Below are 21,065 nucleotides of genomic sequence, written 5' to 3'. Positions count from 1 at the left end.
TTGTAAAAGCAACATACATCTTTCGATGTTGTCTTGGTTGAAATCAATTATGTGGTCTAAAGCATGATAAAGGCAAGATAAGACAGTTAAATCCCAACTTTAATTTGTTGTTCAAGTCACTCGGCAATATAGATACACTATGTGCACACGACTAGAAGATGTATCAGGCATTTCCTATCAACGTCAAGATGTGGGCCCTAATGTGTTGTGCTATGACAACATCTACTTACACTAGATCGAATTTTATTTTAGACTCTGATATGAATCCAAATAGAAATGACAATAAAATTGGGAATTTAGGATACGGAACGGAATAAATTCAAAACAGTAACAATAGAAACTTGGATAAAGGAAGGCGCCACAAACAAAGTTTGATAAGCCTAAGGATGATCGCCACAAGAATTGGTGGATTCTTGATAAGATCGCAAGATACAAGGAAAAACCCTAACATAGAAACACTCTCTAAAATTGTCAAAATATTTGTCCTTATTCTGAGTTTCAACAGTGTATAAATTACAAAGGTCTTTTCTTGTTTGTAAGAAAATAAGATGATACTACAATCCTTATATTTCAAGAATGATCATTTGTCCCAGTGGTTAGGTTGATACTCTATACTTGGTCCTGATTTCAAATCCTAACTCCAAATAAAATAATAATATTATTTTATTTTAATATTCCAATCTTGTTGTGTGTGGTCCTTGGGCTTGGATGTTCGCATCATTCCCTCCCTCTTGAGAAAGACCTTGGAGGATGTCTGCATCATTCCCTCCCTCTTGAAAAAGACTTGAAGTTAAATTCAAAGCTTCATCACCTGCAATAAAAGGAGACAAATCAGACACATTAAAAGTGCTACTCATATTGTACTTACTTAGTTAAAAGATTACTTTCTTTCTTCCTTTGTTAACTTGTTTAGAATAACATTCACCTTTTTCTTCAACTTGTGCTTCAACCTTTTTATGTTGCTTTCTCACATAGTCAACCTTAGCCTGTGTATCTTTATGCTTTAAAACAGAAATGTTAGGCATAGTTAACAAGTCTATTGGAATTAAAGGATTTAATCCATACAAAATTTCAAATGGATCACAATTCGATGTGTTGTCAACAACCATATTATAAGCAAACTCAACATGATGTAAACATAATTCTTGGATAGCCGTCACCTATTTATTATCTACATGAACTCCTTTGGCACTTACCACAAAACACAAGAATGCAATTTGTTCAGTACAAAATGTGCATTTCTCAAAATTAGCATACAACTTTTTTGTTCTAAGAACATTTAAAACAGCACACAAATGTTCCTCATGTAATTCCAAACTAGTGTTATAGATCAAGATGTCATCAAAATACACCACAACAAATTTGCCCAAAAATTCTCTCAAAACATGGTTCATTAATCTCATAAAAGTGCTTGAGACATTTGTTAACCCAAATAGCAACACACGTCAGTCATACAATCCATATTTTGTTGTAAAGACAGTTTTCCATTCATTCCCATTCCTAATCCTAATTTGATGGCAACCACTTCTTAAGTCAATTTTTGAAAATATACAACCACCATACAATTCATCCATTAAATCATCTAACCTGGGAATATGGTGTTTATGCTTAATGGTAATGTTATTGAGTGCTCTACAATCTGTGCACATCCTCCAATAACCATCATTTTTAGGCACCAAAATTACTGGAACAACACATGGGCTCATGGTCTCTTGTACCCATCCTTTGTTCATCAATTCTTCAACTTGAGTTTGGATTTCCTGCAAAACAGAATCAACACTAGGAAGAAAATTAATTTGGTTAGAATGGTTAGCAACCAAAGTGTTGTTTTTGCAATAAGGTAAATAACGAGGTTTGCTATAAAGTAGCAACTTCTTCACTTCATTCACTTTCAGTAATCCACTCATTTTTCTCTCATGTGTTTCTCTATTTTTAAGTGTTTCACTCTTGCTCTGTTTAGGTGTTTCACTTATCTCTCTTTTCTCTTGGACTCTCTTTTCTCTCAATTTGATTTGATCCTCACACACCTCTCTAGGAGATAAGGGTTTGAGAATGATCTTCTTATTATTCTGCATGAAAGAGATTTTATTGGTGAAACCATCATGAATAGCCACGGCCTCCCTAACAAAATGTGAGTTGCCTCCATTGGAACCACATCACATAAGACATTGTCATTATATTGTCCTATGGATAGGTGCACCTCCACTTGCTTACTCACTGTCATTTCTCCATCTTCACTAAGCCATTGAAGCTTGTATGGCCTTGGGTGCGGTTTTGTCTCCAAATTCAATTTGGTAACTAGTCTTGAGCTAGCTACATTGGTGCAACTTCCTCCATCAACTATGAGTGAACATATTTTCCCTTGAATGGAACATCTAGTATGGAAAATATTTTCCCTTTGGGTTTGGTCCAAAGCTTGCATTTTGCTTCCCATAAGCCTTTGAATCATCAACAAATCACCCTCCAATGTATCCAACTCCACCTCTACCTCTTCCTTCTCTTCTTCACTTGAAGGTTCACTGACTATTTGATAAACTGATCATATTCTTTTTTTGTTGGACATTCTAAAGCATAATGTCCTCTTCCCAAGCATTTGAAACATTTTACCTCACTTGTTTTCCTTTTAGGTGGTGAGTTACTATATCTATGAGGTGACTTCCCACTTGAAGATGTGACTGAACTTGAGGGAACTCCTTTATCCTTCATCGCCTTATCCTTCCAATTGAAATTTTTATTATTGTTAGAACTCCTCATGATTCCCTTCCTCTTGAGTTGTTGTTCTACTTGGCTAGCCTTATGCAACAACTCTTTCATGTCAACATACTCTTGCAGCTCCACAACATCCCTAATATCATGATTCAATCCATTAAAAAATCTTGCCATGATTGCTTCGTTTTCTTCATTCTTTCCAGCTCTAATCATGGTCACCTCCATCTCTTTAAAATACTCCTCCACACTTCTATTCCTTTGAGTCATTCTTTGAAGTTTGAGTTGCAAATCCCTATTGTAGCTTGCTGGAATATATCTCTTCCTCATAATCCTTTTCATTTTTGTCCAAGTGTTCACCATGGGTTCCTCAAATCTAATTCTCTCCCTTTGGTATTTATTCCACCAAGTTAAGGCATAATGTGAAAATTCAGCTGCTGCGAACTTCGTCTTCTGCTCCTCATTATACTCATTGCAAGCAAACACATGCTCTACTTTAATTTCCCACTCCAAGTAAGCATCAGGATCACTTTTCGCATTGAATGTGGGAATATTTAATTTTATTCCATCAATTCTCAGAGTTATTTGTTCTCCATCATTTTCTCTTCTCCTCCTCCTATCTTCCCCTCTATTTTCTGGATTTACTTGTTGTGCTTGCTCCATTTGATCCAACCTCTCATGGAGTCCATCACTTTGTTGTTTCATTATCCTTTCAAGTGTTGTGTTAAGGCTTGCATCTGTAGTTAAGAAAGTCCACTATCTGACGATTCCCCTGCCAAGCTCAAGTAAACAGATTACAAATAATAATAAGTTTGGGTCTCACACCACTTTCTCACGTGTTTACACTCAACACTCGTGTTTCACACAATAAGGCTTTTTTTTTCTAATGATCACACTGCCTTTTACCACTCTTTCTCTACTTAAGATTCTTACAAGAATCAAGCAATCAATAATCCAGAATCACTTTCAAAAGTAGCAATCAGAATCAATTAAAAATAATAGTAAAGAACAAAATAGTGAAGAACAATTTCACTATCAACAAACAAGCAAGACAATTAAAAAACCGCAAGCAAAAACAATATATGGAGAAAATAAAATATGTAGACAGGACACTTTTATAACTTTTAACAAACACCAAGTATGCACTCAATAATAACTATTTTTTTCCCTCTTGTTCTTTTTTTTTCTATTTCTATTTTTTTTTCTATTTCTTCTTCTTTTTTTTCTTTTTTTTTCTGTTTCTGCTTTTTTTTTTTAAAATAAATAAATAAATGAACAGTACCGTGAACAGCACCCGTGAACAGTAACGTGAATAGTACCCCGTGAACAGTAATGAGGGAAAAAAAATACAGGATGCACAATTATATTATGACTCAAACCTTTGTTATGAATACCAACTGATATGAATCCAAATAGAAATGACAATAAAATTGGGAATTTAGGATACGAAATGGAATAAATTCAAAACAGTAACAAAAGAAACCTGGATAAAGAAAGGTGCCACAAACAAAGTTTGATAAGCCTAAGAATGATCGCCACAAGAATTGGTGGATTCTTGATAAGATCGCAAGATACAGGGAAAAACCCTAGCAGAGAAACACTCTCTAAAATTGTCAAAATTTTCGTCCCTATTATGAGTTTCAACAGTGTATAAATTACAAAGGTCTTTTCTTGTTTGTAAGAAAATAAGACGATACTACAATCCTTATATTTCAAGAATGATCATTTGTCTCAGTGGTTAGGTTGATACTCTGTACTTGGTCCTAATTTCAAATCCTACATGAAACATAAGGAATCTAGAAGACCAACAACTAAAAAACTACTCTATCATGATAAATATATTCTTCTTTAAGTATAATTTTTTATTTAGCATATTTACATGTTATCAACTATTTCACAAATAATATACTTCAAAAATCCTAAACTAAAACCCTTACTTTCATCAACCTCTTTCAACCTTTTTCCCCTAAATCCTAAAGTCTAAAAAATAATAACTAACAACTTAAAACCTTGATAGTTAACTTAATCCTAACTTCTACAACCGTACAACCAAACCCCTCATTTTTTTATTTTCTTAATCACACAATGAATTTGTAATTTTAAATTAAAAAATATATAACACTAAAATCATGCATGGTTTGCCAAACTTTACTTAAATGTTAAATCGGAACAAATCAAAGTCGTAGAGGATAGGGACGAGTTTTGTGTTATTGCATTAAGTCAAAGTCGTGCAAGTGTGACACAACCTCTACGTAAATTAAATTTGTCCCAAAATCGTGTGTACCGGACACAACTTTTATATGTAAAATCGTTTAAATAAAACACAATTTGTCTAATTTTATAATAATTTTTTTCCCAAACGGGTAATATATGAAATGAGTTACACTAAATCTATACAAAAACCGATAAATAAATGAAGATAAAAATGTCTAAGAATTTGGAATTTTACTCCTCTCAACTAACTAGTTGACTTTTAATGTCTAGTGCTTTTGTCTTCATGAGCTATTTAAGGTTTCCAATACTTATCATTAACTAATGGTCCAAAGATAAAACATGTCCCTATGTTTATTACAAACTATATTTGTAATTCAAACTAAAATTTGGTTGTAAAAATATAAATGAAGATAATCTTCATTTCTTAAACTAACTCCTTGGGTTGAATTAAATTCCAAGAAATGGAAAGAAGTTTACTTTGTTATTTCTCTTATGAAATTACGGCACTTGTTAGAATAACAAAATGATTTTGGTAAAGTTACCATAAAGCTCCTACATTACTTTTATCAAGTGGTGTTTAGATTGATATTTTTTTTCACACGAACAAAAATCATTTTTTTGGCAAAGTAATTGAATGTAATTTCTTTACACTGAGTCATCGACGTCTATCGAATTGTCAAAAAAAAATTGTTCTTTTAGAAAAAAATACTTCTTACTTTTTGTCTTTTTAAGAGAATAATGTTATTTTCATAAGAGAAAAATATTATTTTGACGACTTGTTCCAAGCTTTCTACTGTGCATGGCTTAGTTTAGAGTGTGAAAGGCTCCACCACCTTTTTCATCACCATCTTTCAAGACGATTCAATTATGGTGGCTGATACGTCTGACTCAATTATTGCCCCCACAAATTACGACGTAGCTCTGTCACTTGGAACACCCTTCCATGTGCAATGAAATGAAGGTTACTGCTATAGGCCATAGACCTCAAGATCACCCATTGACCCCGTCCTCGTAAGTCACATCTCAGAATTTACAACTCCATGCAATTTTTTACTTCATTCCTATTTAAATCATATTGGTTGCAAATCCACACTTCATATATTTACATCAGAGTGTAACTTCAAGATCAAGATGAATGGTTTTACATTAAGTAGAACTGACACTAAGCAAACAATTATTAATCTAACTCTAGTGTTCAACCACAGAAATAAACACTTTTTTTCTAAACTCATAGGAAAGTGAAATGTGCAGAAGAGATTAATTAAGAACCATGTTCATGACTTTGGAGCCTCTCAACGACTTGACTCATGCTAGGTCTCACATCTTTCTCTTCCTCTACACAATCCAAAGCCACTTTTGCCAATATCTCCAACTGCTTCACATTGTAATCTGATCCTAAAGTGGGGTCAACAATTTGTTCAACCCAAGATGCCCCTTCTGGTGCTTTCCTCCTTTTCTCCCTCACCCATGTTGCCAACCTCTCATGCGACTCTGCCCCTGGTTCTGTGTCTTGGACACCTATCATTGGACTCCTCCCAGTTATCATCTCCAACACAACAATTCCATAGCTATAAACATCCACCTTGGAAGTGATTTGCAAGTTGAAAACCCACTCTGGTGCCATGTAACCCCTAGTGCCTCTTATTCTAGAGAAGCTTGAGTTGTTGAGGTTGTTTCTATTCAATGGCTTGGACAAGCCAAAATCAGCCACCTTGGGTTGGTAATCAGAGTCAAGAAGTATGTTTTGAGGCTTGATATCACAGTGTAAAATCCACTCCAAGCACTCTTCATGTAAATAGGCCAAACCCTTTGCCATTCCCATGGCAATGTTATACCTCTTGCTCCAATCAAGTGAATTTGACGAAAGATTATTAGCCAAAGAGCCATTTTCCATGTACTCATAAACCAGTATCCTGTGTTTTCCGTCTACACAATAACCCCACATGCCAATTAAGTTCATGTGATTAAGCCTTCCAATGATGCTCATTTCAGTGAGGAACTCACTCTCTCCTTGGTCTGCAAATTCGTGTAGCTTTTTTATTGCTGCAATTCGGTTATCTGATAACATACCCTTGTACACTGTCCCCCCGGCACCCCTTCCAATCTCTTCACTAAAACCCTTTGTGGCTTGTTTCAGTTCAGAATAAGTGTACCTTCTGCACCCTGCAGCTGCGGCAAGAACATACCCTTGTTGGTCTTCCCTAACCAAATGGTTGCTACTCCTAAACAAGAAACACCACACCATAAAGATGCACACGACCTCAAACCCTCCTAAGCCAACTGCAAACCGAAGCACGAACTTAACGGACCCATTTTCCTTGCCTTTCACATATGGTCTTTCTAGTACTTTTTCTGCATTTCTCGGACAAACCAAGCCCTCATTGTTTTGCAAGTTGTTCTCTTTAGCACTTCCTTTTGGCAGACGCAAGAAAAATTGTCCCCGGAAACCGGGTGAACGGTGTCCATTTAGCAACTGCGTCTTTGGGTAACACCAAAAGGGCCCATTATCTTGGGGAAAGCTGAACTGAAAGCCCTTGCACTGGCACAATTCCGAGCACCATTTCTCACATTGTTTATATGTGTAATTTGAAAAGGAAGATCCATAGTCATATCCATAAAAATCTACTTCATACAAGGCTACAAACCGATATTCTGTCTTGTTATCACAAGTAGGTTGAAAATTTGGTTTGCAACCCAAAGACCAATCTTGACTATCAATCCAACTATACCCTTCAAGACACACACACTTTCTCCCAGTTGCTTGTTCATGGTTGCATATACTGTAGGGTCCACAGATCCCATGAATGAAACAAGGTTGTGATTTAAATTGCCCTGTTATTGACCAATCTTCCTGACCATTTTCTCTACTATAGATACGAACATTGCCATCATAGTCAAGGGTCAACCTTCGTTGAAGGAGTAACCCATAATCAATTGTCTTGTAACTGAAAGCATCAGAAGCACTGAATTTGCCCAACTCATCCAGAACTGCAACTCTGCTACTATTGTACGAGGATCTTCCGTTACCACTCCCAACGTTGTTGCTAACTAGCCAAGGATCCGGCCAGTAAACGCTTGAAACTTGAGGACCCTCATACAGAAGACGGAAAACGTTGTCGTTGTCGAAGAAGAGTTTGTAAAACCCAGAGGAATAGTTTCCCTCACTTCTCGACGAAACAAGCGTCGTGAACCTGCCATCAAGTTACCAGTGTGAATCAATTCAACTTTAAATTATATAAATGCATTTTAGCGAGTAATCCAAACGTTCAACATATAATTTCACTAAGATAAAATAAAAAGTGTGAAAAAAATCGGTGATACCTGGTCAGAATCTGGCCAGGGAGGAGTGTATCAGTGGGAAAATTGAAGCTCTGCCACAAAACAGAGCTTCTATTGGTCTGTTCCCGGAGCACGAGATTGCCGGTGTCGTGTAAATGCAACTCCAACGGCTTCGCCGACAGAGTCTTCGTGTCCCAAACGTCGAACTGTCCGGCATCAGACAACACGAGGTTGCCGTTCTTGAGGAGGGAGAGCGAGGAGCGTTTCCCGTTCACTGGAACGTCGCGGTTGGCCATCCACACCACGTGCTTCTCTGCCTGCGAGAACCACACGCCGAAGCAGTACGCGTTCTCTCCCACGCGCCTGAACCCCGCCGTGAACGTCCCCTTGGGCCTCGAAACTATGACGTCTTCGTCGGGGCTCCCCACGGAGAGAGGAAGCGCTGCCGATGAGTGGAGGTGGAGCAGCATGAGGAGGAGGATGGCGATGAAGGTTGGTGAAGAAGTAGCCATGAAAACGTTATTCCAGATTTTTGCTAGAATTTCAATGAATTTGTAGTGCTATGCTGTTATATTATATAGTGAAAATAGCAACGTGTGCAAAAAAAGATGAAAAAGAAAAACACTCGTACCTTGAATGTGGGCAAGACAAGTAGGTGATTAATTTACGACCATCATTGCTCCTTCTGCCTTCACATTCATATTTCTTATTCTTATTTATTTACACACAATAAGATCATTTGGTCATACGAGGATTTGGAGTAACTTTCAACTTTCATTATCATGATTTTATTTTTTAAAAATATTTTAATCGAAAATGAATGACGTACTATGTTGCAGCAGTTTTCTTTGAAGAAAAAAAAGGTTAGTTTCACAACTTGAAGAAAAAAATACTCCTTTCCAATGGTAACATGGTATTGGGTGTCTACTTGGGAAGGGTAATTTTATTTTTTAAAGAATTAAAAAATTGAAATTTGCAATAAGGTGACGATCTCAAAACTAGAACATTGAATGTAGTTAAGAATAAGTGTATTTTTAACTCAGTGTGTTATTTGTCCATTCTCCTTATCTTTTTCGATATATATATTAGTCTCCTGCATCTAGTTCTGTTATACCTGATTTTGTTATTGGCCTTCTTCCATAATAAATGTTCTCCTTTACTCACATATTGATTGTTCGGGATTTCAACTATTTGTGCTCGTGAAGCAAAAACCCTTTAAGACGAGATCGACAGGTGATCCTTCAACGCATTGCATCGGGCTCAGTCCAAGACTCTACAGTCCCCTAACCTCAGACGTAAGCCAATGAAACTAAGAAGCCTTAATCATCTCGACAATCTCCGAACGACCCTCGGTGTACCACGTCGAATTCGGCCCAAGACTCTACTAAATTGATAAAATATATTATTGGTAAAATATAGGAGTCAAATTTAAGTAAAATATACTATTGGTAAGATATATATAGACTCAAGTTTAAGTTTGAGGAATTTAAAAAAAAAAAATTAAGTGGATGAGTACTTATATTTTGATTCGATGGATATTTGACTTATGATTCAATTTGAATTAGGAGGAAGAATGTTTGACTTTTAATTCAATTTAAACTGAGAAATAGTTTTACATAAAAGATGAAGAAAAAAATAGAGAATGCATGCAAAAGTCTCCTATACACATATAAAAGATTGAGAAAAAAAGTGAAATCACCAACATAAAAAAAGAAGAAGTTGTGTGTAAACATAGAAAAAGAAGAGGTGAACATTGATAATATATTTTCCTTATTCATTTTCATTAAAACATCATCTTGACATATATTAAAAAGATAATAATCATAACAGTCTCATCGGTTGTCATACTAGAAATTCTAGATGGTTGTTAATTTATTAGGACTCTATTGAATTTGACCTTTGATAATTTCACATTCAATCTTCTTTTACATTTATTTAACAACAAACAATATTATTATTTTAATAACTTTTAAAAAATAATTTTCCTTAATGAGTAAATGGCAGCATTTTGGTTTAAGCGAAGTGGATGGCGTGTATGACTGCGTGTTTAAATTTGAAGCATGCACACTTTCCAATTATAGAAAAAGTTAAACAAAGTAAAACACTACTGCATAGACTCTGTTATTTTATATACGATCCACCAAGTCAAACATTGCGCACTCCTTTGCCCCTCCAATTCACTATCAATCTCTTTCACTTTACTTCTTTAGGTAATAATAGGATGATATCTTCCTCATCCACAATGAATATTAATATTTATAATAAAAAAATTAAAAAAAAACATCTTTTTAATAAAAATACAAGTCAAATATAAAATATTTTAAAATTATAATATTTATTAGGGTGTAAAGTGAAATATGGATGTCAAATAAAAAAAATTCATACGTAATGGAAGAACTCAAAGCCAAGTCCCTTGAGAAATGTCCATAGAAACTTTAACCATTACACCAGTTAAATTTTGTTGTCATGTTATGATTATTATTATATTTATCAGCATGAGTGTGATTATCAATATTAATATAATTAATAAAATAAAAATTAAATATTATTAATATTAATAATATTATTAATATTTTAATATTATTAATATTATTAAATATTATTAAATATTATTAATATTATTTAATATTATTAATATTATTAAGTATTATTAATATTATTAATATTATTAAGTATTATTAATATTATTAAATATTATTAAGTATTATTAATATTATTAATATTATTAAGTATTATTAATATTATTAATATTATTAATATTATTAATATTATTAATATTATTAAGTATTATTAATATTATTAAATATTATTAAGTATTATTAATATTATTAAGTATTATTAATATTATTAATATTATTAATATTATTAATATTATTAATATTATTAATATTATTAATATTATTAATATTATTAATATTATTAATATTATTAATATTATTAATATTATTAATATTATTAATATTATTAATATTATTAATATTATTAATATTATTAATATTATTTAATATGATTAATAAATATTTATTAATATTAATAAATATTAAAAATAGTTTTAATATTATTAATATTATAAATAATGTTAATTTTATATATATTTTTATTAATAGTATTTATATTATTAATGTTATTATTACTGATATTATTAATTTTGTTATATTACTAATATCATTAATATTATTATTATTAATATTATTTTTATTTTAATATAATACTAATTATATTATTTAAATTATTATATTAATATTAATAATATGTATAAATTAGTTATGATTATTATTATTTATGAATATGAATTGTGATTTTTCATATTATATTAATATTTTTAATATTATATATATAATTATTATGATAATAGTCGGTAGGTAATAGAGGTCAGTGGATGATAGTTCGTAGGTAATAGAGATTCGTGAGTAATAGTTGGTAGGTAATAGAGATCCGTAGATAAAAATTGGTAGGTAATAAGATCCGTAGATAATAGTTGGTAGGTAATGTTGAATTTACCTACGAAATCAGAATTCGTGGGTAATAGTTGGTAGGCAAGATAAAAATTCGTAGATAATACTGATTTTTTTTGTAGTGAACCTGTATTTCTACTATTAATTTTTTTTTCAGTTTCTTCGGTTTTTCAAGTTCTTTTCAATATTTTGATCTCTTGATTCAGTCTGATCCAGATATCTATAAAAATACTTGATATTTAAGTCAGCGAATAAATATATTTAAATTACAAATATTATAATTAAATAATCATTATCTTTTATTTTTGAAATTTTCACATTATACATAAGATTATTTGATGTCCAATGAAGATCCTAGTACTCAGTAACATCAGGAGTGATTAACTACTTGTATTATGATTAAATTTTATTTATTTTCAAAAGTAAAAAATCATGTTTTGGTATTTAATATTGTTTAAGAGGAATATCAGTGTAAAAAATGTTTTTTTAATAGTTGAAAGTATAAATTATGTCTATACATATTACAAAATCAAATTATAGAAACAAACACGTTTGTTATTTGGAAGGTTAGATAAATATGATTATGGCTTGTGAGTAGAAAATTTGATTATATTTTAAAAACTGTTTTTTTTTTTATATTTGTGAAATATGGACGATGTGATTATTTTTAGAAAATCGCTATTTATTAATTGCGTTCTATGGATTATGTTTACAGAGACTTCATATTTAATATTAGCAAACATGTTTATTTTATATTAGGATAAATGACATGGTGAAATTAATATATTTATCTCTAATTATTGTGTCTATTGATTGAGGATGTATATTTAAGTTAATAGCGATAAGTATTATGTCTATTTAATTAGTTATAGACTTGTATTTAGACTCTAATTTGAATAAATAATATACTCATGATTAAAGAAAAAATATTGTATAATAAAACTGTTTAGGAAAGGCACCACACAAATGAAAAAAAAAATAGTACGGAATTAGAAGAAGAAATCGATAACCATGTTATAAGAATGGACAAACATTTTCTGGGAAATTTCTTCCTTCACCTTCATAATTTCTTTCTACTCCTAACTTTTCATGAAAAGTTAGTTTTACCTTTAATTAAATTAAAAATTTAGTCTACGTCCATGCATCTTTCATCATCTTCTCCGTTTTAATACGGACACTATTTTAAATTCTAGAATTCATAATCAAAATAACTTTCGAATTATAAAAAATTCAAAATACAAAGTTGATTTTTAAATTATAAAATTCAAAATATAAAGTTGGTTTTTGAATTTTATAATTCAAAAGTAATTTTCTAAAACAACTTTCGAATTGTAAAATTGGGAATACAAATTCAGAAGAGTATTTCCAAAATTACAATAAATATGATGGTACAGGAAGAAACTATGGAGGTGCATGAATAAATTGCCTAATATTTGTATGTGTTTTATCTTTTACTTTCTTTCTTCTAATACAAACATCATTACTTTCTACCTTATTTCACTTTCTTTATTTCTGTTTACACTCCTCCACTTTCATCACTTCTTCCACACAAAAGTTACATGAATAAAAATTAAATTATTTTGTTATTAAACATTACCTATTAATATACTTTTATTAGGAATCTAATATATTTTTTACATGAATTGGTGTATTTTTTTTATTGGTACAAATTAATGTGTACCTAAATAGAGTATTACCCTTCTCCATGCTATGAATAAATTCACAACATTGTGATTGCAAGGTTTGATTTCATGAGTAAAGCACCTACACTGAAGCTTCTATAAGATCATAACTAAGATTCTCATTTGATGCTTAAAATTATAGGGTCAAAGAATTATTATCACATTATTAACAAAATGTCAACATTGAGCACAAGAAGAGGCATATGTTTTAGCACACAGGCAATGAATGCTACAAGCTTGATTAAGGCCACAGCTTAACAGTAACCTTATGGACTATAGATAACAATAGGGCTCCTAACAATGTAACGTGTGCTTCTCCAAATAAGGGAACCTGATACAATTTTCATGCTGGCCATAGATTTTGCTTTCACCACTACCTTGAAGCTCTTCTTCTGCAGGGTGTGAGAGAAAACAAGGCTTGCAGGTTTCACAGTGATTTCCACTCCTTTGGGAGATTTGATGGTGGCATTGAAGATGGTTGGAGCAGGACCAACATTGGTCACTCTTCTCCTGAAAACTCCTACTGTTGTGCCTGAGTTGTTTTCCACACTTAGTTGCATGGTGGGATAGTTGAGAGCATCATGACCAAGCCCTGGAAGCAAAGAGGTGCAGTTCACAGGAGAGCCAATTAACACTGATAGAGTGGAACCATTATAGCCCTCATGGCATAAGAACTGGATATATGCAAAGTCATCCACGTCATAGACTAAACCAGGGTTCACAGCTCTTGTAGGGTTCACTTGACCAGCACCATAGGCAAATTCTGCCTCCTTGTTAACTCTCTGGCTCATAGGTTTAGCTTAACAAAGAAGTACATAGACAAGTCACAAGTCAAGCCATCTTAAAACATAGTGTTTAATTCATGTTCGTGTCAGTGTCATCGAGTTTAACCAATAAAAAATTGTAGTTGGTTTGGTACAACTAAATATGAAAGTCTTTTACACTATTTACTCTACAAGATATGAAGTTGTGACTTTGAGGCACAAAGGCTTCAGATTTGACTTTCACCTGTGGTAATAATGGCTGATCTGATTGCTGCAGGAGACCAATCTGGGTGAAATGATTTCACATATGCTGCTACTCCAGAAACATGAGGGCATGACATTGAAGTTCCAGACATAAGTGTAAATTCTGAAAATTGGGTATCTCCTTTTTCTCCAGTAATTGACTTTATAGGTGTATAAGATGCTAAGATGTTAAGGCCAGGAGCTGTAACATCAGGCTGCATCAAATAGATTATAGAACTTACTCAGTTCCTCAAATAGTAGCTGAATGGTCAATATACAAACAGATAACAATAAGTCTACTAAACATATAAATTATTTCAGCCTCTGGTACCTTGAGAATATGTTTAGATGCTGGATTTGGACCCCTAGATGAAAATGAAGCAGTAAATGGAGCTGGAATCTTTACTTCATGGGTCTTATGTATTACTGCTGATGGTGATCTTAGTTTAACAAGAAATTAAAATAAGTTATCTAGAGATAATTAAGTAGAAGAGTATTGTAACAAATATTCATTTATGATAAGATTTTTAAGGAAAAAGAAATAAGTAACTAAATATGGACCTAAGAGGTCATTCAGAGAGCAATCAAGAGAATGTTATCATACCTTGTGGAGTGTGTATAATTGGTAATAATTTTACCTATGCTACTATTCACAATGGTAGCCGGAGCCATGAAAATTTGGGCAATTTCAAAAACTTGATCACTTTCCATTATACTACCAATGCCACCAATTTTTTTCACAACAGCTTCACTGCCCCAGCTACTTAAACTACAGTATACAAGTTTTCCCTTCACTTTATTTGGATCCAAGGAGTCTTCATAGCAGAACCTGTCAATGCATTGAATTGTTCATTGTAATATGAAAAGCTTAACTATGTGCTGTCAAAGGAACAAAAAAGAATACCTAGCACTTTCCTTGCTACCAGAGCTTCGGGCCGCATCAGTCCCATTAACAAGGGGATACTGTTTTTGTTTTGGATTGAAGGTGGTCAGTCCTCCCCCCTGCATTTTCACACAGTTGGATGTGTAGGAATATAGAGTGAATTTTAGTAACCATAAGGGTGGTTCTATGATTATATTTATAACCAATCTAACTTCAGTGGCTAGTTAAGAAGTATTGTGTTAAATATTTGGTCTGTGAACTAACTACATTACTTGATCTTGGATATTGATGTGTAAATTTTTGTACACCATGTTTCACTTTCGTTTTGCATGCATTTTCTGTTAGGTTTTGACCTCATTCCATCATTATTTGTTTAATATCTATTGATATGTTTTTATTGCATTAAGGTGTGTTCTTCTGGATTTTTGAAAAGATTGCTTGTGGAGTGTAATAGAGGAAGAGAAACTGGATCAGTGACATATCATGATACAAGTTTAATGTATTTGACCTGAAATGAGATAGTCTTCTACAAAGTGGATATAAAAGATGACTATTAAATAAGGTATGATTGCCTCATTGGGGTAGATTGTGCCAGTAACTTGTACATGCATCATGGGCTACATGCATGTTATAACAATGTAGACTCACCTTAAATACTGAGCTACATGCATCATGGGCTCACCTTGAAGTCTATCAGAATTACATAAATTTCTCAGTTCTCATACAGAAACAATAATCTGAAAATCTCCTCTACATTCACATAATTGATTTCAAATGTCAAGATTTACTCTGTATGGTTAATTATAGCTGTATGTGAAATTGAAATTTGGTTAATTGTGAACACAAGCGTTTTCATTTTAATACATGGTAGAGTTATGTGAGAGCCAAACTAAGAACTTACTGAAAAATTCTTCCCATTCCCCAACTGAATAGTGCTCTTGAAATCCCTATCAATGCCACTAGCAGCCACTGTTACAATCCATGGCGCAGTATTTGTGACAGTTGCCATAATTGGTCCATCATTTCCACCTGAGGCCACTGTGATTATGCCTTTCCTCATGGCATGAAATGATCCAATTCCTATAGAGTCCTGCACATAATTTGGATCCCCTCCACCTATGGAAATGGATATGATATCCACACCATCATGTATAGCAGCTTCAAATGCTGCAAGTATGTCCGTGTCTGCACATGCATCACTTGCCCAGCAGACTTTGTAAACTGCCAACCTGGCTGATGGCACAGCACCACGAGCCGTGCCTTTGGCTATACCAAAGAGACTTGCATCTGGGACAAGATTGCCTGCTGCTGTTGATGCAGTATGAGTTCCATGACCAACCATATCAATAGGGGATAATATGTCAGATGGATCAGGCTTTCCACCAATCTTGAAGTATCTGGCTCCTATGAGCTTGCTTCAAGTATTCCATGGAGAGTTTCCAAGAAGAAGGAATAATGCATGATGTTAGCTTAAGTCATGGTAAAACTTGTGAAGTTTATGTTTAGAAGAATGCTGAACAAGGTATAGGATTGATAGTAAGACCTCCTTCATAAATAATCCTTACTGAATTTTCAAGAACTCAACTTCAAGGATACACATGTATTTGTGCGCTACAACTTCATTTGACAAAATATATGCATTAACTAGAAATATCTGTGCATTGCAAAGGTGCTACAAAAATTGTAGTGCCTTTTTTTTACGTGGTAAGTTCCATGTGAAAATGAGTCATGTTTGAGCACCAGAGGATTCTGTGTAAAAAATGTTTGATGGAATTTGTAAGGCATTCACAGAACTTTTGATTCACCAAAAACTGATCATAGAAAGTGCACATCCACCTCTGGAAAAGTGATATTTAATTTATGAAGAGCTTCTGATAAAAATCAGAAAAGGAGATCCAAATTACTAAGTAAATCACTGAGAATGTGGCTCCTACTCCTATCACACATTGTATGCATACATCTTGTATTTCAATCACAATTATGTGTATGTAAGATGTAACCAAACTAAAATACCTTTCCAATACTTTAGGAAAAATTGTTGACACCGAATAATAGTATTTAATTCAACTATTAAATGATAAATTTTAGTAGTTATTTTTGCATCTTTTTCTCTATCCACTTATGTCAATAGTTTGAAATACTTTCAGTTAAGTACATATAAAATTTAACTAAAACATGATATTATTAGTACTACCAGTTATAAGTTAAGTCCACTAATTCAATAAAACAGTGACACAAGTTAAGTCCACAGATTCGAAAAAGTGACACAATGTACAGAAGAATGGGAATGTTACTTATTGCAGCCCGAAAAATTCGCATATTTATCACAAGTTCCTTTCCATTTAGCAGGTGGGGGACCAAATCCATCGTCCTTGAAGCTTTGAAGCTGAGGAGTGACCCCTACCCCCATCAATATGGAGAGACACAATGTCAGTTAAATCATGAAGTGTCCTTAGGTGTGTCATATCAAGAACAAGGAAGTATGAAATATTGAAAATGGAAAGTAAGGTATGATGAACCTGTATCCAAAAGAGCCACAATTATGTCACTTTCTGATTTCAGTTTTCTCTTAGCAGTCAAAGGTAATCCTATAAAGTCCCATGATCTTGTTGTGTGTAGCTTGCGGTACTGATTTGGAATAACGGAAACCACTTCATCCATGGCTAAATATAGCAAACAAGAGAGTAAAAAAAAAATAGTAAAAGCATTCACTAATTGACAAATAACATGAATGAACTAGAGAAAAATGATCACATGCCAGATAAGTTTTTAGCTTCATCCTCGGACAAGCTAGCAGCAAATGCGTTAAAGCTCTTTGTGTAGCTGTATACCATGGATTCTTTGGCTTCAAGATGGCTGCTAAACAAACACAGTTTAAACAAGAGCTACATGGTCACTTTTATGTGCTTTATGCTAGAAGAGTACAGCATAAGAAAAAGTTCTTGATTCAATTAGGCCACCTTCCTTTAACAGCAGAGAGAATATTTAAATGGGTGTCTAGAGCTATGTCTCTACTCCCAGCATGATCTCCCAGGAAAACAATGTAAAAGTTCTGCATACATCTCAAATGTTGTGGTCAAGCCATATACAATAGAAAACATAACTTTACATGTTAGAACCTAAGCATAATAGTGTATATGTGGGTTGGTACCTCGTTATAACGAAAATTATATATTAAAAATTAACCTTTGTAGATAAAAATAATATATATATATATATATATATCAAGTGAGAGGAGTAGATATAATCATATAACATACAGTCATACATGGATGGTTAGAATTAAATCACAAAGTTATGTGACTTTGTAAGTGTTCATGTAATCATAAATCATCTATGAATGCATGTGTTTAGATTTACTTCTCTTACTCTCTCATACAAACCTCCCTCTCACTTTATAGGCCATCTCTCTTTTTATGTGTATATATATACAGACATAAAGAATGAATGAGGAGAATAAATTGATTGCCTTTTGTTTGACACCATTAGCTGAAGCATTGCTCAGCAGAATCAGCAACAATGGCAACCAAAGAAAAGGAGTTGGGAAGTTTCTGTATGAACATGGTGACATCTCAGGCTTATAATTCAATAGCATATGGATAAACAGTGTACAGATGGTCTCCATTCCAAGAAGAAGCTTATATATACCATCAAAATTGTAGAAAAGAAAGAATACAAAAGCAGGTTTCAACTAGTTTTGCTTCTTCCAATTTATTAATCAAGGTTTTTGGTAGGGGAAACTTGCAAGCCAGATTACAGAATTTCTGATTCCACCTTTGGCTACAGTCAACATCACATATTAGCCTAAGATTGCTTCTTGAGGATAAACTTCTACTAACATTCTCATTTTCATTATGTTTGTTGGTCTTATCATAGCAGTGTTAATGAAGATTAATCTCCCATCATGTTTTTCTTTGACTCTTTTCATTAATTTTATCTAATTAGCTTTGAAACACTAGGGAGGTCACAAATTAGGCCAATGATGAAAGTATTCAGCAGGGGACTAATGCTGAAATCTCATTGTTTTTTGTCTTACAGGTTCAAAATCAACAGATGATGAGAAGCAGAAGAGTTTGACAAGTTTGATTTTGGAAGCTCCAAGACACATATCACTATTAAATGCAGTAGAGACATTGCTTAGAAAAAAAGAGTCATTTGCATTAAGAACCCCTTGTTCCTTGAATTCCAATGCAAGAGAGTTAACCATATAGAAAATATTATTTGTTTTTCATTAGCATAGCTTGAAGTTTAACCTAAATGAGTCACAACTTGATATTAAACAAGTGGGAGTACCCCTCTCAGCTTTTCTTATTACCTTATAAAAACAACAATGTTTAAGAACTCACATTGATTTTTTTTTGTCTGGATTAATTCATGGATCTTGCTAATTGATGCATAAAAAAAGTAACTTTTATTCCACATTCATTTGCATTAGTTTGTTCTTTTAAAGAATATTTACTTTATCGAAAACTATTTAAAGAGTATAAAAAGATTATGATTTAATTGTAATTTTAATCATTATATTTTTAAAAATATACAATTTTTAATTTGTAATTACCATAAATTTATTTCATTTCTTTTATTAAAAATTACAAGTTTTTTAAAAAAAACAAATATGTGTATGTCACTATAATAAAATCATTAAAAAATAATTAGTTAATTGTTACGTTTATTAGATTAGATATTATTTTAGAGACTAAAAAAATATTAACATCTAAATTATTTTTTATTATTAATAAATAGTTTCTAAATTGATATCTAATTAATTACCATATTCTAAATTTGGTACCCAAAATTTTGGTAGCTAATTAGATACCAATTTAAAAAAATATTTATAATAGAAATTAATTTACATACTTGTTATTTTTTTAACCTTTAAAATAATATTTAATATCTAATTTAGTCAAAATTGATTTCTATTTAATCAATATAATAACTAATTATTTTTATCTCTAAAATTGATTTTTATTTAATAATTTTTTAAGTTTTTTTTTTGAATAATTTTACTACTTTCGTAAAGGAAATTATTATTATATTAATTTATTAATATATGTTTGGTCACTTGTATATGAAACAACTCTTTTTACATGTACTCCAATGTAATAAAATGATGTTAATAACCTTTTGAGACAACAAGACTTTTAAGACTTAAGATAAAGGTTTCATACTTGTTCTACACCCTTTTAAAGATTTTTATAAATTATTAAACTATTAATTCTTTTAAATAATTTTTTTATAATGAAATTTATTTATTTATCTAAAATTATAACTATTTATATTTCAAAAATATTATTAACATTTTTTACATTAAATTTTTCTTCAGATTTCAGTTAATTTATAATTAAAAAAAATTACGTAAAATTGATTTGTTTGTTGTGAAAAAAAAAGTATGATAAAATGATTAATATTTCAATCCAAATTATATATATATATATACTATTCTCTATTTTTATTTAAATATTAAAAATATAATTAATTAGATAAGGGACCAGTGCATATTATTTTTAGTTAATATACAAAATTTTAGAATTAACTACATGATGCATAAAATAAATATTTATAAGAATACCAAAGTCAAAAAATAATTAAAAAATGTAATAATAATATTAAATAATTTCAAGTTAAAAATTAGTAAATTAGATATGTTTAATTGTCTTAAAGTCTAAAAACCAATTACAGTAAACAAGTTAGATTGGATAATTATTTGTCCGTCTTTAAACTATCGTATAAACTAACCCATAAAATATAGCAATTGTGAACGAGGATTCTCGTATTTTCTCGTTATTTTGCTTAAAGTATAAAAATTAAAAAATTATGAAACAAATAAATTTAACATAAA

The 21,065-nt window shown here is 31.9% G+C and overlaps 3 protein-coding genes across 4 annotated transcripts; all 3 read right to left on the bottom strand.

Moving 5' to 3' along the window:
• Nucleotides 1–668: 668 nt before the first annotated feature.
• Nucleotides 669–3,411, bottom strand: LOC137817951 (uncharacterized). Its single transcript, XM_068621177.1, has 6 exons — nt 2,640–3,411; nt 2,219–2,535; nt 1,588–2,069; nt 1,197–1,269; nt 926–1,001; nt 669–811 (listed from the first exon to the last, which is right to left on the bottom strand). The coding sequence occupies exons 1-6, from the start codon at nt 3,409–3,411 to the stop codon at nt 669–671; spliced, it is 1,863 nt and encodes a 620-aa protein (XP_068477278.1).
• A 2,584-nt stretch (nt 3,412–5,995) lies between these two features.
• Nucleotides 5,996–8,900, bottom strand: LOC137818919 (putative receptor protein kinase ZmPK1). 2 transcript variants are annotated; one of them, XM_068622576.1, is made up of 3 exons: nt 8,831–8,900; nt 8,242–8,641; nt 5,996–8,111 (listed from the first exon to the last, which is right to left on the bottom strand). In XM_068622576.1, exons 2-3 carry the CDS (start codon nt 8,493–8,495, stop codon nt 6,182–6,184), a joined length of 2,184 nt encoding a protein of 727 aa, XP_068478677.1. In that variant the 5' UTR covers nt 8,496–8,641; nt 8,831–8,900; the 3' UTR covers nt 5,996–6,181. The 2 variants fall into 2 exon arrangements, with proteins under 2 accessions (XP_068478677.1, XP_068478676.1); XM_068622575.1 differs by lacking the exon at nt 8,831–8,900 and having other exon boundaries at nt 8,242–8,756.
• Nucleotides 8,901–13,430: 4,530 nt separating this feature from the next.
• Nucleotides 13,431–18,885, bottom strand: LOC137819486 (subtilisin-like protease SBT4.14). Its single transcript, XM_068623355.1, has 11 exons — nt 18,696–18,885; nt 18,187–18,278; nt 17,985–18,082; nt 17,746–17,889; nt 17,521–17,626; nt 16,128–16,641; nt 15,248–15,345; nt 14,948–15,172; nt 14,675–14,783; nt 14,345–14,558; nt 13,431–14,135 (listed from the first exon to the last, which is right to left on the bottom strand). The coding sequence occupies exons 1-11, from the start codon at nt 18,849–18,851 to the stop codon at nt 13,603–13,605; spliced, it is 2,289 nt and encodes a 762-aa protein (XP_068479456.1). The 5' UTR covers nt 18,852–18,885; the 3' UTR covers nt 13,431–13,602.
• Nucleotides 18,886–21,065: the final 2,180 nt, after the last annotated feature.

This window comes from Phaseolus vulgaris, chromosome 10 (genome assembly GCF_000499845.2).
Source record: "Phaseolus vulgaris cultivar G19833 chromosome 10, P. vulgaris v2.0, whole genome shotgun sequence".
NCBI lineage: Eukaryota > Viridiplantae > Streptophyta > Magnoliopsida > Fabales > Fabaceae > Phaseolus > Phaseolus vulgaris.
This window is presented reverse-complemented; position numbering and strand designations above follow the sequence as displayed.

Coding starts and splice junctions, on each gene's coding strand:
- LOC137817951 (XM_068621177.1), bottom strand. CDS start 3,411: ATGAAACAACAAAGTGATGGACTCCATGAGAGGTTGGATCAAATGGAG. Junction 1,002..1,196: donor TTGCATTCTTGTGTTTTGTG/GTAAGTGCCAAA, acceptor TCTGTTTTAAAG/CATAAAGATACACAGGCTAA. Junction 812..925: donor AGCACAAGTTGAAGAAAAAG/GTGAATGTTATT, acceptor CTTTTATTGCAG/GTGATGAAGCTTTGAATTTA.
- LOC137819486 (XM_068623355.1), bottom strand. CDS start 18,851: ATGGAGACCATCTGTACACTGTTTATCCATATGCTATTGAATTATAAG. Junction 14,784..14,947: donor AATTATACACACTCCACAAG/GTATGATAACAT, acceptor TGTTAAACTAAG/ATCACCATCAGCAGTAATAC. Junction 14,136..14,344: donor ATCAGCCATTATTACCACAG/GTGAAAGTCAAA, acceptor TTCTTTGTTAAG/CTAAACCTATGAGCCAGAGA.
- LOC137818919 (XM_068622575.1), bottom strand. CDS start 8,711: ATGGCTACTTCTTCACCAACCTTCATCGCCATCCTCCTCCTCATGCTG. Junction 8,112..8,241: donor CCTGGCCAGATTCTGACCAG/GTATCACCGATT, acceptor ACTTGATGGCAG/GTTCACGACGCTTGTTTCGT.